This window comes from Rana temporaria, chromosome 3 (genome assembly GCF_905171775.1).
Source record: "Rana temporaria chromosome 3, aRanTem1.1, whole genome shotgun sequence".
Classification (NCBI taxonomy): domain Eukaryota; kingdom Metazoa; phylum Chordata; class Amphibia; order Anura; family Ranidae; genus Rana; species Rana temporaria.
In genome coordinates, this window is record NC_053491.1 from 182,584,212 (window position 1) to 182,603,522 (window position 19,311).

Below are 19,311 nucleotides of genomic sequence, written 5' to 3' on the forward strand. Positions count from 1 at the left end.
TGATTTGACACGTCAAATCGCACCAATGTGAGCCTGGGTTAAGTGCCAATAGTATGAGCTATTTTATGAATGTTTAGGAATGTCAGTACAGTTTGGCTTTCACTAAAACATATCTCCAGCCACAACGTGTGTATTTTAATTTTGGGAATAGAATACTTGTCTCCATTTGGGAGATTTCGCCTCACTACTTGTGCTGGTGGTAAAAGTGACTGGAAGTGGTAAATTCTCCAATGGAAGCAGGGATAACAGCGATGTAGTCATTGGTTGTGTAATGAAGAGAAAATGTGAATTTGGTAATTGTTTCCTCACCCCCCTCTTTTTTGAGGCGGGATGACAGGGTAAAATATTTGGCGATGGGTTCTTGGCTTTCTCTTAATTTTTATTTATTTTTTTCTAATATTTTTGAAACGCATGAGTAAGGGGACAATTTATAAAGCTACTTTTAAAAACAAAATGTGCTTAAGGGTCCTTTCACACGGAGCAGACCGTTTTTGTGTCCGCTCCATGTGTCCGCAAAAGCTCAGCGGGGATCATCCGTCATCCCCGCTGAGCTGTCGGCGGATAGGGCGGTCCCCGCCTACAGTGCAGAGACCGCCCTGTCTCTTCTCCGCTCTCCCCTATGGGGAATCGGATGCAGACGGACAGTCTGTATCCGATCCGTTCCGCCGGACGGAAGAAAAATAGGGTTTTCTTCCGTCCGCAAAACCGGATCCCGACGGACGCGGATGGTCGCAGACGTTGGCGGACGCTCCATCCGCTAACGGACGCTCCATCCGCTAACGGACGCGATCCCATAGGGAACCATTACAAGTCCGTAAACGGACTTGTAAAAAGCGGACGAGCGGAGCGGACGTGTGTAAGGGGCCTTACAGGTGTTCTTGGTGCTTTGCTTCAGGAATCGGGAATAGGCTACATCCAGTTCCTTTTTAAATTTACTGGGCAAAATGAATGCTTCAGGGGGCTCTTGTCCAACCCATGTGCCCAGCCTCTCCTTCAGTCACAATGTTCCCTGTGCCTGGATTACTTTTTTGGTCACCACAGGCTCCAAACTGTGTTTATATAGCCATGAGATGTAGGCACGTTTTCTATTAAACGGTGCAGTATCCAGTGGATAGTGTTATCAATTTTTGTTAAGAATTAAACTACTGTCACTAATTTATTGTACTGCACAGATGGGACCTCAGCTGTCAAACTGACAGCAGCTCCTGGCAGTTATAGCGAGGTGTCTATTGGGGGAGGATTCTAGGACATTAAGCACTAAATTCTCCACTGCATACATTTCCTTTTTCTGTTTTTAAAACCAACTTTATACTTGATTATAGCAAAGAGACTTTAATTATTGAACAAGAAAAAAAAATATCAACTATTGAGTCTCTTGAACAAGAGAAGGCAGATGACGAGGATGAAGGAAAGAAAGATGAGTCTAGCTGTTCTAGCGAAGAGGAGGAGGAAGAAGACTCTGAATCAGAAGCAGAAACAGGTTAGTACCTAGAAGCCGGTTTCATTTTAGGAGTGTAATTGATTTTCTTTTCCCAATTATGTATTTAAGTGGTTATAAAGCCTAAGCATTTTTTCAGAGTTATTTTAGGCGGCTTGCACACTGCAGCTTGAAAAAGTTTTAGTACAGCTTATTTTGCAGAGCTAAAATACAGCCCTTTAATTGTAATGTGCCTATGCACAAAGTTGCGCAAACAAGTGCTGTGTATTCTTCAGTAAAAAATAAAAATCTGCATTTTTGGTCAGTAATTTACACCTCGTTGCGCAAAAATGCACACATGTCTATTATGTGAACACGAGCATAGGTATGCATGCGAAAATACATGCAAAAATAAAAAAAATAGGCTCAAATGGGCTTTCTCCTTCATGAACGGTAGTTTTACCTGAACGAGCGCTCCCGTCTCATAACTTCTGAGCATGCGCGGGTTTAAAACGTCGTTTTAGCCCACACACGATCATTTTTTACATCCCGAAAAACTATTTTTTTTAAAACGTTAAAAAATTCAGCATGTTCGAATTTTTTTTTGTCGTTTTTCAGAAGCCGAAAAATTATGTGAAGCCCACACACGATCATTTTAAATGACTTTTTTTTTAAAACGTCGTTTTTTTTCATGCCGAAAAATGATCGTGTACGTGGCATTTGAGTTCAGAATTTAGAAAATGTACTCAAGTTATTTTTCAGTAAATCTGGTGTTCAGGAAATTGTCTGGACATACTTGAATTTCTATTGATGACTGAAGGCAATTATTAACCTCTAGAGCAGTGGTTCTCAACCTTTCTAGTGCCGTGACCCCTTGTTAAGATTTCCCAAGTTGTGGAGACCCCTAACAGTAGAATTTTCATAGCGTGGGTTGTCGGCACCCAAGGCAAGACAAGCAATTTGCGCCCCTAACCAACAGACCTTTATTTAGGCTCCCAGAGTCCCTTCCACTCGTACAATATTTAAACCCCTTCTGGTACCTTTTAGGATGTACCACTCTCTGTTCTCCTTTCTTTCCCTTTTATCTCTCTATCTTAATTTATTTTTTTCTTATATCCCTCTCTCTAGCCATCTTTCCTGTTCTTTCTCTTCTTTCTCTCCCTCTTTTCCTCTCCCTTCCATGTATTCTCTATTTTGTCCTTCTCTTACTCCTTGGGGGGGGGGGGGGGGGGGGTGGCAGTGCTGGCGGGGAGTTCTGATCCGCCAACTTGGGTGCTCTTAATCAAGATCCCCTGCTGATCTGAGAACTGTATGGGGGAATTTAAATGGCAACGCTAATCACAAGTAGTGTTACTCAATGTGTCTCCAGCTCTATGGTGTCTCGCAGCAGTGACACATATGCCAAAATCAGGAGATGGGGTCTCCTCCAGTCCCTCACACTTCACATTTCTCATTAGTCAGCTGACCTCTAGTCTCTGCCTGCCCCACAGCCATGCCACAGGCTCCAGGGACTGCCTTGCTGGGCGGCTGCGAAAAGGCTGTAAGGAACAGCCCAGGATTTGGTGACCCCTGGCAAATCGTCATTTGACCCCCGAGGGGCTCCCGACCCTCAAGTTGAGAACCACTGCTCTAGAGCTTATCCTTGTGTGCAAGCATTAAATCAGAAACCTGATTTCTCATTTGGTTGTTTACGGTTACCCTTGGTAAATCTTCCTTAGCTGTGCCATGCTTTAGACGCTAGCTGGGTAATCCAATCCCAGTATGCAGTAGTACCTTGGATTACGAGCATAATTTGTTCCAGAAGCATGCTTGTAATCCAAAGCACTTGTATATCAAAGCGAGTTTGCCCATAGGAATCAATGGAAAATCAGATTTGTTCCAGTGTCACTGCTAGTGTATGCAGTACCGCATGTGGCCGGAGATGTTTGGAGACCACTCGTATACCGAGCATCTCCGGTGCCCCCCACCCAACACTATGCTGTACTGCACATTCCAGATGCTTGAATCCTGCTTGACTTGCGAAACAACTCTCGCAAATCAAGTCAGAATTTTAAAAATAAGAAACGGCTCATATTGCAAAATGCTCGTAATACGTGTTACTTGCAATCCAAGGTTTTACTGTAAGTGATTATGGCAAAATAAGTAGTTGTAGTATGCATGTTTTCAATAATTGTTGTATAGCTTCCTAGCTACTCATGAAACCTAAAAATCCAACAGGCTTTGTAACGTGTCCCTCCAAAACATTTGATTTATTTTATTTTTGTATAGCATGGGAATGAATTGGAACCTCTGTCAGGTTTTTACTATCTAGTGCTTCATTGGAGAAGTTCTACCACCCCCTTTACCCCGTTAATAATTTACCAGACAGAAAATGAGAGAAAATCTCCAACGGAAGTCTGCACTGTGGGCACCTGAGCTGAGTGAAAACCTGCATTTTTAGGGGTATTGGAGGTGTTTTTAAAGGCATTTTTTGCATGTGTATCAAGTTAAAGTAAAGGAATTCTTCAGGCATAAAAATTTGTTGGCATGTCCATTTACCTAGGCTCAAAAACAAATAGACTTTTTGGGGTTAGGACAACTGAGTGTATAAGTATGAATAGGAACAATTAGAAATAATGTGATTTGTGTGCAGTCATAAAAAGGTGTAGGGAGAGCAGAAAAGCACTCCACTGCTAATAGGGGGCTAACACTGACAGAAATATAAAAATGCTTTTCTTAGGTAAAGAGAAGACTAGAACTGCAGTCAGAATTTTGTTATTTTGTCTGTGGGGTCAATTCACTAAGATTAACTGAAAAAATTAATACAAAAAGTAGTCTGTTCACAAAAAAACCTGCGTTAAGATAAATATTTGTTTTGCGATATTTATCACCTAAATTTAGCAGTATTTTTCGCAGCATTTTTTGCAATTTTTTATTCTTTTGTACATGTGAACACTGCACCAGAGGAAGATGGTTCTTGAAGACCACTTTTACACTGGGGCGGCGGGTCCGTTAGCTGTGAAGCGCCACTAATTTTAGCGGCCAATTATTGCTTTTATAGCGGCGCTCTTTTAACCCCCACTAGGCCGAGGAAAGGGATACTGGCGCCCGTTTTGCAGCGCTGCCAAAGTGCTTTGTGAGCACTTTGGCAGAGCTGACCATTAATTTCAGAGGGCAGGGGCGGTGAGGAGCAATGTCTACACCGCTCCTGCACTGCCGCAAAGGACTTTTTTCCTGTCCTGCAAGCGCACTGCCCCAGTGTGAAAGCAACTCGAGCTTTCACACTGGGTGACTTGAGACACTTTTCAGGTGTTATTTTTAGCCCTGAAACGCCTGAAAACCCCCCCGGTGTGAAAGGGGTCTAAGTAAATGCACACAGCAATTTGAAATTGTGAAAACAGTCTAGTGTGTTTTCATTCACTGAACAATCTCCTTGAAATGTTGCAATTTATTTCCATTCCAGACCTTATGGCAGAACATTTCCACGTTGATACATTGTATACTTTTTAACTTACTGGACAGTTTGTACATTGCTGCCTACTGGCAGGTGACAATGTATATGTGCCTTCCAATGACCCTTTCACACTTGTGCTACTTGGGACTGCAAGGTCGCATGACACAAGTCGTACCCCATGATTTCCAATGAGTACAATTCATATCTGTACTACTTCAAGTCGCACCAACTTCAAAGTAGTCCCTGTACTGCCTTGTTCCGACTTTGATGTAAGTTGAGGCCCATTCCGTAGACCTCAGGTTTACACAAGCATTCCCTGAAATACCCCCAGCCTTGGTTCACATTATTGCGATGAGGGAACCAATGTGATTCCAGTGCCGATTCCCGCATCGCATTTCCCTTGCAGGCAGTTCACACTGCCGCCTGCGAAGCGCTGTCACCCCTAGATTGCTTCACAGTGCGAACTGTGAACTCTGACAATCACATGGGTGTGAACATCCATGAGATCTGATTCCAGTGCGGGTGGAAAAAAGTTCCCACAATTTTTTTTTTTCGATCCAGCCATACAACTGTGTGGCTGAATTTGCATTGCACATACATCACATGTGAATCGGCACGGCAATGCAGTGCGAATCACATGTGATGTTTGTGTTCGCATATGTGTGAACCCAGGCTCAGTGAATTGACTTTAAAAATAAAAGTGGGTCAGGTGAACTTTTTCGCATGACCCCATTACAAATTTTTCATTGGCTCCATCTGGTAAAACTGTTGTCAGACAGTATGTGAGCTTAATCCTATCTAACTTTGCCTTGGATAGCTACTATAGGGATTCAAGTACAGGTGGTCCCCGGGTTACAAACATCCGACTTGCAAACGACTCCTTACAAATGGAGGGAGACAACGGGAAGTGAGGAAATCTACCCCCCCTAGGAAGGGAAATTCACTCCTGTAAGAGTGTCTCCACTAAAGCTTTATCACCAATTCTTGTTTCCACAACAAACCAACATTTTCAAAATCCAATTGTCATTGGGACAGAAAGTGAGGTGAAATCATCTTCTGAATGGGGGCACAGACAGCAAAACAAATGGTACAGGGGTGTTAACCCTTCCCTATGCTATCTTAAAAACCTGAAAATGTGTGTGGGGGTGTGTTGGTCACTCAGGTTTTTATTGCTAACAGTTAACATCTTGTTCAGCACTATTGTCCGAAGTCGGTATAGAAGGGTGTGCGGCCAATGGTGGCACTGTATAAATCCAAATTAAAGAAATGGCCAGCATGCCTTCAACACTATTAAAAACCAAGGCGAATCTGTGTGTAAGCCAAGCTTCCTCATCAAGATGCCTTTGCGCAGTGTGATCCCTAACTCTAGACTAACAAAACGATGCAATAAATTAGAAACAAATATGCCCTGAGGCAACCAATTCCTCTATAAAGGACCCACCAGAAGCACAGCACAAAGGTAGCTTGAGGTCTCCAATGAGGCTCACCAATCAATTAAAAGGTTTTTAAAGCAGTCAGAAAGGTTGCTAAGCCACAGTTTTACTACCCCCCCCTGACTGCCCATTGGAATTCTAATATTGCAGCCTGACTGGGCTGCGGTTGGATGACTTTATGGTCATTACAATTTTAGCTCTGGGCTACAGGCAGAACTGCTTTTCAAAATGGCCTATTAAAAACAGTAGGGCCTTGCAGTTGTGCGGTCCTGCAGTGTAAAATTTTTATTGTGCAATACAATTTTTTTTTTTTTTTTTTTTTATTAGGTACTGGGAAAAGGCAGTAGTGCCTCCAATACCTGCTAGTTACTGTGCCACCCTCTGAAAAGTAGTCAACCTCAAATTGCTTTGTTGAGGGCGATAAACATTACCACCTGTTTAAATGCCCAAAGTGAGGGCAAATCCTACATTTTCATAATGTCTGCTAAGCAAGTTGAAGGGAAATCATCCAATAGGGACAGATTTTCTGGTAATTGACTAAGATGGGAACTGCTTCACTTCAGGGAGTTTTACATTCGTTTCCTGTTGCATTGGCAGGAAGTGAAGGGGAATCTTTCTAGTGGGACACAACAGAATAAGTTTAACCCTTCCGTATTCTATCAAAACAGAGTTTTCTTTATCGTACATCACGGGACACAGAGCGGCATATTCATTACTATATGGGTTATATGGAGTACCTTCAGGTGTAGACACTGGCAATCTCAAACAGGAAATGCCCCTCCCTATATAACCCCCTCCCATAGGAGGAGTACCTCAGTTTTTACGCCAGTGTCTTAGGTGTTAGTCATGGTTTAGCTTGCCTCCGCATCCTTGGGATTAGGTGAGCTACCGGTTCTGTCCAAAAAAGCCTCAGCGCTAAAGTGGTCAGTAACCGGACCCCAAACCCTTGGGGTATAGCCCATAATGCTTTTCTTTTTAGAGAGCTGGACCCTGGGCCCAGAACTTAGAAAACCTTTGGGTGCCTAATGTTTCTGTTGCCAGGGTGCTATATGGGCCCAGGACAGTGGATCCTTCATAGGAACCCAGGGCCTGAAGGTCTAGACATCCCCACCGAGATGGGGGAAGATTGGGCCTCTTGCTTGGCAAAGTCCTGCGGCATGGAGCAGGTAAGTGAGGGGAAAACTTGCGGAACTTGGTTCTTAGCAGGTTTTTTTCTGGGGGGTCACAGGGGACATGCCTAAAGTTATGCACTGCATCTGGCAAACTAGTCACATATCATAAAGATAGGATGGCTCTATATGTATTATTCCCCATAAGATGTGACCTCCCTTGTAGTGTTGGAAAAGCATTGAGTGGGGCCTGTGTGATATAAAAGTATATGTGTGTGTCAGAGAGCTGTGCTTACCTGCAAGCCTCCAGGCGATGCTCCATTCAGTCTTCCTCCTCAGAGCCTGCAAAGCAGGCAAAACGCTGACCTCCTCGTGGTTCCAGGCTGCAGGCTGCAGTTTGCTGGAGCAGAGAGGTCCCTTCCTCCCAAAACCCCCCCCCCCCCCGTCGGGAGGGGCATTTCCTGTTTGAGATTGCTGGGGGGGGGGAAGGGCGGGTCAGTGGCTTAAGGAAGGGGCGGCCCTTCCTTGTTTGTTCCATACAGCTCATCAATACTTTGGAACGGGGGAGGAAAGACCAGAGCGGCAGCACGGGGCGCCGAGGACACACAGTGGCCAGAAAGGATATTGCAGTCTTCAGAAGACTGTTTTTCAAGCCTAGAAATAGGCTGTTTTCTTTTCCATCTCATAGTTTTTCTTTGCAATACTACTCAGGGGGACAGAATGTTTTTTCTTTCCTGGATTTGAAACAAAAACGAAAAAAAAAAAAAAAAAGAAAAAAAAGTCATCTAGGGGAGAGGAAGCATTTTTTATCCCCCAAACAGGTGTTTGGGCAATTAACTTTTATAGTTCCAAATACCAATAGGTAGCAGGTGTACCTCGGTATTGTACCATGGCATCCGGAGAGTCTAAGGTCTCGGACAAAGTTATGCCGCTGCTTTCCCCACAGGGAGCCTTGGGGCCATCGGGATCTGGGGCTGGAGCTGGCGCGGGTCAGTCCAACCCTAAGATGGTCACGGACGAGGTATTACTCACCTCTTTAAGAGAGATGGAGAAAAGAATGGGAAAAATGATAGCCACAGCTATGCGGGGCAGTAAACGGATTAGATCTCCGTCGCCCGAGCGCAGACCCTCAGAAGAGGAGGTCCTTTCCTCAGGGGAATTGGACGACCTCTTGGACAAGGACCAAGTAGGTTCAGGGATCGAAGATCCGGATACAGAGGAGTCTGGAGCAGTCTCCCAAGGGGAGAGCTGGTGGACTCAAGCCTTAACGGACTTGGTCCATAATGCATTCAACTTGCCAGTACCAGATCTCCAGGTATCTACGGTTTCAGCTTTGGGCTCACTGAGGGCGCCTCAAAGCAATGCAGTGTTTCCGATCCACCCTCTACTAGAGGGAGTTTTGTTCCAAGATTGGAACAAGCCAGAAAAATCTTCTTACCACCTAAAAGATTCTCTGCCCTATATCCTATGGAAGATAAATTTTCCAAGAAATGGGCTACTCCTGCAGTGGACGCAGCCATCTCATGTATTAACAAATCATTAACATGCCCTGTAGAAAACATACAGGTATTCAAGGATCCAGTTGATAAACGCTTGGAAGCACTACTTAAGAACTCCTTCACTACTGCAGGGGCAGTAGTACAGCCAGCTGTGGCTGCGATTGGGGTTGCTCAAGCATTATCGGATCAGGTTAAGCAGATGCTTAAACTTATTCCTGCCCAGCAGGCAGAAGAATTTTCGGATGTCCCTAGGGCCATATGTTTTACAGTAGACGCAATTAAGGATTCTATCCAGCAAGCGCCACGTTTATCGTTATCCCTTATCCATATGAGAAGACTCTTATGGTTAAAAAGCTGGGAGGCCGAGCCCCCATGCAAGAAGCTCCTGGTAGGGTTCCCCTTCCATGGAGGACGACTCTTCGGAGAAGACCTAGATAAATACATTCAAACCATTTCAAATGGCAAAAGTACTCTCTTGCCAACTAAGAGGAAGTTTCAGGGGCCTGCGTTTAAACGACAGTACTCCCCTGGGCAGGGGCCCTCTAATGCCAAACAGTATCGACGGCCTCCTGCGAAAGCAAACTTCGGCTTCAACAGCAAATCACAAGGACAGGCTGCTAAAGGCAGAAAGCAGTGGGTTCGCAAACCAGCAAACCCAGCCCCCAAGCCGACCTTATGAAGGGGCGCCCCCACCCACGAAGGCTGCGACTCTTTTCAGAGGTTTGGGAAGCCAGCATTCCCGACGAGTGGGTACGGTCTTCCGTGGCCACGGGCTACAAATTAGATTTCCTAAGGTTTCCTCCTCTTCATTTCCAGGAGTCGAGGATTCCAAACGATCCGGAGAAAGGAGCCGCATTAATGTCGGCATTAAATCATCTACTTTCCCAGGAAGTAATAGTAGAGGTACCAGTCCTGGAACAGGGGCTAGGTTTCTACTCCAACCTATTCATCATCCCGAAGTCCAATGGAGATGTCAGGCCAATTTTGGACCTAAAGATGGTAAATACATACCTAAAGATCCGCTCATTTCGGATGGAAACCGTGCGGTCAGCAGCTACCACACTCCAAAAGGACGACTTCATGGCGTCCATAGACATAAAGGATGCCTACCTTCATCTTCCAATTTATCAGCCACATCAAAGATATCTACGCTTCATGGTGGCTTCGCGTCACTTCCAATTCGTGGCGCTTCCCTTCGGGTTGGCTACGGCCCCCCGGGTGTTCACGAAGGTCCTAGCTCCAATCCTAGCCAAACTAAGGATCCAAGGGGTCACGATCCTAGCATACCTGGACGACCTCCTAGTCATAGATCACTCGTCTCCCGGCTTGGAGCGAGCAGTGGCCCTCACGGTCCAATACCTCGAGAAATTCGGCTGGGTCCTAAATCGAGAAAAGTCAGCTTTCCTGCCCACAAGGCAGTTGGAATATCTCGGCATGAGATTAGACACAGAACAACAAAGAGTGTTTCTACCTCTGAGGAAGGTCAAAGCCATCAAGGAATTAATCCTACTGGTTCTAAGCAAGAAGGAACCGACTATTCGCCTATGTATGAGATTACTAGGCAAGATGGTGGCCACATTCGAGGCGGTACCATACGCCCAGAGCCACACTCGCATCCTGCAGGCAGCCATCCTGTCAGCATGGAGCAGAAGGCCGCAGGCCTTGGATATCCCGTTGCCGCTCTCATCAAGAGTCCGACAAAGTCTGTGTTGGTGGTTAGACCCTCAGAATCTACTGAAGAGGAAGTCTTTCAGCCCAGTGGCTTGGAAGATAGTGACCACAGACGCCAGCCTGACGGGCTGGGGAGCAATTTTGGATGGTTGCACTCGCCAAGGTACTTGGGCAACGCCAGAGAAGCAGTTGCCCATCAACATCTTGGAGCTCAGAGCTGCTCGACTAGCCCTCAGGGCTTGGACGTCAAAATTGCAGGGGTTCCCGGTGAGAATTCAATCAGACAATGCCACGGCCGTGGCATACATAAATCACCAAGGGGGGAACCAGGAGTCAAGCCGCTCAGAGAGAGGTGAGCTTGATTCTCCTATGGGCAGAGGCTCATGTGCCCTGCATATCGGCAATATTCATTCCAGGAGTGGACAACTTTCAGGCGGACTTCTTAAGCCGCCAGACTCTTTTGCCGGGGGAATGGTCTCTGCATCCACAAATCTTTCAAGCACTCTGCCAAAGATGGGGAGTGCGGGACGTGGATATCATGGCATCGAGACTCAACAAGAAGCTAGACAGGTTCATGTCCCGCTCAAGGGATCCGATGGCCTGCGGAACCGATGCGTTGGTTTGCCCTTGGCATCAGTTCAAACTTCTTTATGCGTTTCCCCCGCTCCAGTTACTACCCCGCCTGCGGCGCAGGATCCGGGTGGAGCACATACCAGTCATCCTGGTAGCTCCAGCATGGCCCAGAAGGGCATGGTACTCACTAATCTTAAAGATGGTAGTGGGAGACCCTTGGACTCTTCCTCTACGGCCAGACCTGCTATCGCAAGGTCCGATCCTCCACCCTGCCTTACGGCATCTAAATTTGACGGCCTGGAAGCTGAATCCCTGATTCTCAGGGGTAGAGGTCTGTCTCAGAAAGTAATCTCTACCCTAATCAGAGCCAGGAAACCGGTCTCTAGGGTGATTTATTACAGGGTCTGGAAGGCCTATGTAGGCTGGTATGAGTCCAAGCGATGGCTTTCTCGCAAATTTACCATCGATAGAGTATTACGTTTTCTCCAGCTAGGAGTGGATAAAGGATTGGCATTAAGCATAATCAAAGGACAGATTTCTGCTCTGTCAGTGTGGTTTCAGCGGCCGCTGGCCACCCACTCGCTGGTTAAGACCTTCCTTCAAGGGGTCTTGCGTATTAAACCTCCAGTTAAATCCCCGCTTTGCCCGTGGGATTTAAACCTTGTTCTGTCAAGTTTACAGAAACAACCGTTTGAGCCGTTGGCTGAAATTCCTTTGGTTTTACTGACAAGAAAGTTAGTATTTTTGGTCGCCATAGTTTCCGCAAGAAGAGTATCGGAACTGGCGGCCTTATCCTGTAAGGAACCATATCTTATTTTTCATAAGGACAGGGTCGTTCTCCGCCCTCATCCTTCCTTCCTACCGAAGGTTGTATCCAGTTTTCATTTGAACCAGGATTTGGTATTACCATCCTTCTTCCCTAAACCTACTTCCAGAAAGGAAGGGTTGCTGCATACCTTGGATATCGTCAGGGCCATGAAGGCCTATCTTAAAGCTACAAAGAAGATCCGGAAAACAGATGTGCTGTTCGTATTACCGGATGGGCCCAAGAAGGGGCAGGCAGCTGCAAAGTCCACCATTTCTAGGTGGATTAAGCAATTAATCACTCAGGCCTACGGCTTGAAAGGGTTGCCTCCTCCAGTATCATTAAAGGCTCATTCTACTAGGGCCATGGGCGCCTCCTGGGCAGCACACCACCAGATCTCTATGGCTCAAGTTTGCAAGGCGGCAACCTGGTCTTCTGTCCACACGTTTACAAAGTTCTACCAGTTGGACGTAAGAAGGAATTCTGATACAGCCTTTGGGCAGGCAGTGCTGCAGGCTGCAGTTTGAGACCCTCGGAATCCGGGGGCTCCTCTTTTTTGAGTTAAATTTAAAATTTAAGATTATTTTTCTCAACTAAGTTGGATTTATTATGATTTGAGTATTCTCTAAATTAAATCCTTTTGTCTTGGAGATGTTCTCCCTCCCCTCATTGTGAGCATTGCTTTGGGACATCCCATATAGTAATGAATATGCCGCTCTGTGTCCCGTGATGTACGATAAAGAAAAAGGGATTTTTAATACAGCTTACCTGTAAAATCCTTTTCTTGGAGTACATCACGGGACACAGAGCTCCCACCCCTCTTTTTGGGGACCATTTTGGGAGGCATACTGCTTGCTACAAAACTGAGGTACTCCTCCTATGGGAGGGGGTTATATAGGGAGGGGCATTTCCTGTTTGAGATTGCCAGTGTCAACACCTGAAGGTACTCCATATAACCCATATAGTAATGAATATGCCGCTCTGTGTCCCGTGATGTACTCCAAGAAAAGGATTTTACAGGTAAGCTGTATTAAAAATCCCTTTTTCTCTATACGTAACATGTTTGTTTTAGTAGGTGCATTTTTCTTCTAACCGGTTTAGCACCATTAGTTGAATTGTATGGTGTCACCTTGCTCTTACACACCACACCATGCCATCCCTTATTTTATATTCATTTTTTTTTTCAGTTTGTGATGGCGTGCTACCGGAGTGTTTAGTACCATTTGGCAGGTTCTCAGGACTAATTTTATTTTTTGCTTTTTTCAAGTCTATTGTTGTATATGTATTAGGGGTGTTGAATATAATCGTTGCATCGATGCATCGAGATTCGGGGGCCCCCGATTCTGCATCGATGCATGTGACCCCAATAATCGATGTCGGTGACGTCATCCCGACTTGCCCCGCCCCTCCCGGGAGAGCGCTCCGAGCGTGTGTTTTAAAATGCTCGTTTTGCAATACATGCTGCTATAATCCATTCAGGGGACACTGCTGCGTGTGCTTTTTAAAATATACTGTGTTTCATTCCTATATTTCTGTCTGTATATTCCCCTTATGTGACTGCACGCTCTGGCCCGCCTCTCACCTCCCACGTGTCTCCTGAAGTCAGCCCCGCCAGCCTCTCTTCTCATCTGATGGCTACAGTACAGACGGTGGGCGGGGCTGAGAACTCCCACTGATGTCGGGAAAGAGGAGAACGAGAGGCAAGAGGCGGGCTGTACAGGACAGAGTCACGTGCGGAATATAGAGCATACACAGACAGAAATGCAGGTATGAGAAGCTTTATATATTTTAAAAAACACATGCAGCAGTGGACATTTAATGGTTTAGAACGGCATGTATTTCAAAACGGGTACTCTTAGTTACAGCTGTATTCTTTTTCCTACATGTGCTCTGTGTTGACATTACCCTGATCTCCTAAATTTGCACATTCCATTGTGTTAACTCCTAGTGTGCTGGAATGTGTGAACTTGGGAATCCAGGGTCATTTCAATACAGACACAATACAGGGAACTTCACAGGGCTGTTTGCTGTGGATTATAATCTCTCCTGACCTCCCAGCACCACATGTGTATATGTCTGTACCCTGTAGTGCACCGGATTAGTGCACTACTTATAGCGGAGTTCCACCGTTTTTTAGTTTAGTAAAAGTCACCAGCTACAAAAAGTGTAGCTGGTGACTTCAATTAAACTGACACTTACCTGTCCCTCAGTCCAGCGATGCGGCCGCACAGAGTCCCATACCTTTCCCCGCTCCTCTCCTCAACCCCGCCATATCTACTGTGGGCACCCGGCCATGATAGCTTACGGCTTCATGGCCAGGCGCGCACCGTTATCTGCCATTGGCCAGACAATCTTCTGGGACCTGTGTCCCAGAAGATTGCTGGCAAGGAGGAGCCACCTAGGGCGACAGGAGGAGTCACCTAGGCAGCTGTGACAAAAAGTCCCATTAAAAATGGCAGGGAGCGAGGAGTGCTTAAAGCAGAAGTTCCACTTTTGGGTGGAACTCCACTTTAAGGGAATGAGTTTATTTTTATTTAAAAGCAGAGTTCAGTAAAAAAATAAGTTATTAAAAGTCAGCAGCTTCAAAAAACAGTGTATCTTCTGACTTTTAATAAAAAGACACTCAGCTGTCCCACAATCCAGCGACGTGGCCACCCGAACCCTCCATTATGTCCATGGCGCTGGCAATACTACTGTGGGCATCCGGCTGTGACAGCTTGCAGCTTCACAGCCAGGTGCACATGTCTCACTGCGCTGTCCTGCATAGCTGGACAATCTTCTGGGACCTGTGATGTGTCTCAGAAGATTACGGGGATGAAGGGCCACCTAGGCGGCCCAAGCGGAAGTGAGAGCTCGTTGGTAATCTTGATGCATCGTGATGCATCGCGGAATCGAATCGAATCGAATCGTTGACCAGATAATCGTAATCGAATCGTGAGACCGGTGAAGATGCGCACCCCTAATATGTATACATGTTAGATTTAGTTAATTCTATGATTTGATGCTGCCCTCTTTTGGTATGTGCTTTTTGTAATAGAACAGAACATCCTTAATTTACTATTGCTGTTTTTCTCTTGGCTTTCCAAATGTAGATAAAACCAAACAGTCTACAAATAGTACAAATATCAGATCTCAGGCGCCCACTGGAACAGCTGTACCATCTGTGGCATCTGGACAGATCACACCAACTTCACCAGTAAAGAAGGTAAATCGGATATGTGCGGATTTGTTTTTGTTCCCCGAACTTGAATGTAGAGGAATGTGTTTCTTAGCCCCTGAATTATGTATTGTTTGTATATATTGCCGTATACAGTGCTGTTTGGAAACGTATAGTAATTTTTATTTGTATATGTCTATAAAAAGGCATTTCTATGTTTCATTCATAATCTGACAACCCCACCAATTGCATTGTCTATTTATGGATACCCATTTAACCATTGGCTTTCTGCCTCTCTGAATTCCATTCACCATTAGCCCAGACTCTCACCACATGTGTGTTTAGTAGTTGCACCGCCTGCACTGTGAAAGTGATCGCTGGCTATACAGGAATCGTGTCATTTCTACTTTACAGCTGGTAGTTTGCTGAGGAAAGCAAGCACAAACTGATGGCTGCTTCTGCAGCCATGCTCTATGTACATCCAAAGAGTTGAAATAGTTAAAGCCCCTTTTTATAACGTGCCTAATTTTTTAGCATTTTTACATCATTCAAAATATCACACACGTTTTGTTAAAGTATGCAAAAAGTGGTTAAACATAAATTATGCTTTTTGTGAGTATGGTGTTTCTTGTACCATACTTCAGACAGCATTTCCATAAATAACTGACAAGGTCTGTTTCAACTTTGGGTTACCCAGGAGGCTACTTTTTTGTTTATAAAAAGATCTTATTTGGATAGGACACAGGACTTGTATTAATAGAAAAGGTTTTTATACAGCTACCTTTTAAAAAGTAAACCCTGATGGGTTTTACTTCCTCTTTTTTCCCCTGCAATGTAAAAGCATAATGGGCTAGATATGCATCGCATACTAGCCCATTATGTTGCACTTGCCTGCAAATGAAGCCCGCAATGTCCCCACTGATAACCGCGTCCATCTTCACTCCTCTTCCTTTTTTATATTAATTTTTTGGGTCATGGGCCCTTTAATTCTAAGGGGATAATGATGCAGGCAGCACAGGAGAGTTTACCTTCTCCCTGCCCCCTACATTCCTTTGAACTGGCAGAGCTGAATTTGGCTTGAACAGGATATGTCACAGATGGGCAGAAGTTACCTAGCATCCTCTTGTGACACATGCATCTAGGTACAGTGACGGGGGCAGATGCTGTGGAACTACAGTCCCAGCATCTACTAGTGGTGTAAGACTACAAGACTGGAAGACTACAGGCCGCAGTGGTGATGGTGGTTTACAGGTCGCAGGAAATCTCCAGTGTGGGACTACAGGTCGCAAAAGAGCCTTGTGGTAGAGTTTATGGTCACAGTAAGTTGGTGTTTTTTATTTTTTTATTTTAAGACCTTAATGGTGCGGGTATCGGTGCACTAGCAGAACAAGGGTTCTCATTCAGGCTACCAACACACTAGTAATCTTTTGACTTGGTGCCGCTCACAGATCGCTATTTTTCCTAGCAAGGGTCCCTGTAATTCGTCAGCAGGCCACATCTCGCTGACCACAGTTGGTTTTGAAGGGAGTACGGGGTCCTTAATAAGGTAATTCCCTAGGGGGTAAATTTGTTCCAGGCGTCTGACTCTCACTGTCTGGTATCTTCTACTTTTGGGGCACTTTCCTCCAGTTCATTTGTGACCAGGATGGAATTCTCAACTGCTTATTGCTGGGTTGCAGCAGCTTCCTGGAATCCTTTTTGACTGGACTGTCACGATTGCAAACGTAAACCTTCCCCTTCGCCTCCCTCCTTCTGTATTAACATATTACTATTCTGGTATATGCCTATACTCCTGAAGAACCCCAAGGTCGGATTTATTCTCTGACCCTAAATGATCTTTATTTATAAGCTTTCTCATAAAGCTGGCCGAACAAATTTGAGTTTGCAACTTCCCGAGTCCTCTGCTCTAAAGTTTACAGCATTTGGGTTGTGGCAGCCTCCACAAAATCCTCAATCCATTACATGCTCCTTAAAAATATGTTTTGTACACATGCACATGATCCTAAAGAAATGCTTTGGGCAGCGTTATAAAAAAAAAAAGTATCTGCACTTATGAATATGTGAATAAGTGTCAGCGCTAATGATGTGTGAATGCTGCAGTCTCATATTTGCCAACATGACATAAATTCCGTAAAACCCTGTAAATTCCACAATCCATATACAGTGAAAAAATTGATATAAAATACAGTGAATGTATGAGTCCCAATATGCAGCTTTAAACTTTAATTAAAGTGACACTGCTTCCATGGACCCCCCATGATAAAGTAAAGTGTCTGTGCTCCTTATGGACATACAAAGTGCTTTTTTGTGCCCCACATTGATGCAAAATCATTTGACCACCTATCTCTAGTTTGGTCAATAAATGCTTGTGGGGCAATCCCCTGGTAAATCTGTATCATGTGTGTCTCAAATGGCTTCTATACTCGACCATCATGCTGGGAAAGGAAGGGTAACGGGGTAAAGGCTCACAATGTAAAGCTGTAAGGTGTATTAAAGAGGTATACAGTATTGCACTCACTGTTGTGCCCTATAACCTGGCACTGGGTGTAAACAGTGTTGTATGTGGGGAGGATGGTGCAAGGGGCAGCTCTGTCACTTTAATTGAAATTTAAATCTGCATATTACGGTAATTCACTATAGTTTTGTTTGATTTTTGCACTGTATATTGACTGTGGAATGCACGGCCTATTTACAGAATGTTATAGTCAGCAGTTACCCTGCAAAAAGATTGTAAAACATTTGCAGTTTCAAGGGCAGCATTCATTAAGGCCTGCTTTAGACAATTACAATAAAGAAGGCAAAAGCCTACAGTTGAAAAACCTGCTCCTCCTACTTCCAAGAAGCATTTTTTTTGCCGATCTCTGCCTTCAGGCTCCAAGCCAAGACCCCAGTCCCAGTTCTGCAAGAAACCATAGACTCCAAAGTCCTCTAAGCCAGGGAACAAGTCCTCTTCACAATGAAGGGCCGCCCTACTCACTTGGGTAAAGGGGACATTTTCAGGCATTTTGTGGTAGTTTGGCGGGAGGGGGGAACAAAATGGGGCATCTGACAACTACTGGACTTGAAAGCTTTTCAACTGATTTCTTCATATGTCCAATTTCAGGTAGAATCAACAGGACCTGTCATTGCTTCTCCCAGGCGAGGGAAATGTCTGGCACACACGATGCCCATATACATATCCCCATATTTCCTACACATCAAAGTTTCCTACGTTTTTGCTGTGGGAGACAAACGCTTCCAATTTTAAAGGCCTAATATTCGGGCTCTCTACACCATCAGTGTTCAAATATTCTTGCTGCACTTCTGGTTCTTTTACAAACCCAGGGAATTCATTTTGTTGGTTACCTGGATGACCTACTGAAGGACTCCTTAGCCACAACCTTTTCTGCCAACCTCTAAAGGACCATTCATCTTCATACTTTTGGATGGTTAAACATTCCAAAGTCTGCTCTACAGCCCCGACACTGGAGTACCTGGGTCTAATCTTAGACACAGCCCAAGCAGAGTCTTCCCCTGTAGAAAAGTCTTCCTTAAAGGATGCCCACTAACACACAGTTCCTTTCTCTATCTGCAAAGTAGAGTGTGTCCTGACTTGCCTGCTCGCCCTTTCCCCCCTCAAGAGGCTTTCTCCACACCAGGGAGAAAGCCTTGCATTACGGTGTGTAGTTAGACAGAAGAACAGGAAGTGAGAATTTCTCAGAAGAAATAAGGACATTTAAAAGCAAAATCGAAGGATGAGGTAAGTCAAGGACGACTGCACTAAGGTAAAGGAAGCTATTTAGGGAAAAAAATGTTTACCTTTACAACCCCTTTAAGGACCCACATGCAAATCCTCAGGTCAAAACCGCATCCTTTTGCATGAGGATCCTGGTACTAATGGTAGCCTCCTTTTTGAGGCACTTCTCTTTGCCAAAATTCAGGCTGCCCCAAGAGAAACGAGTAAAATTTTTCTTGGTGGAGACTCGCATTCCAGCTAACTCAGCCATTCACATCCCTGTAGTGGAAAATTGTCAGGATGACTTCCTAAGCCACCAATCCCTAGATTCATGGAAGTTGTCTCCACATCCAGAGATCTTTCAAAATCAGTCAAAGGTGGACATGTTGGCCTCCCAAGTTCAACAAGCTGCACAAGTTTGTAACCAGGGCCAGGAATCCTATAGCCTTTGCAGTGGATGTTTTGGTGAATCACTGGACACCGTTTAAACTGGTTCATG

General features: G+C 45.0%; 1 protein-coding gene across 3 annotated transcripts in view; it reads left to right on the top strand.

The window, feature by feature from the left end:
- Positions 1-19,311, top strand: part of PPP1R12A (protein phosphatase 1 regulatory subunit 12A) — a 184,489-nt gene that overhangs the window by 92,925 nt on the left and 72,253 nt on the right. For all 3 annotated transcript variants that reach the window (XR_005747912.1, XR_005747913.1, XM_040343930.1), the window contains exons 8-9: positions 1,323-1,480; positions 15,033-15,145. Coding sequence is in view for 1 of the 3 variants with exons in the window: in XM_040343930.1 (XP_040199864.1) it covers positions 1,323-1,480; positions 15,033-15,145 (271 nt within the window). In the remaining 2 variants the exon portion in view is untranslated. The remainder of the gene's footprint in view (positions 1-1,322; positions 1,481-15,032; positions 15,146-19,311) is intronic.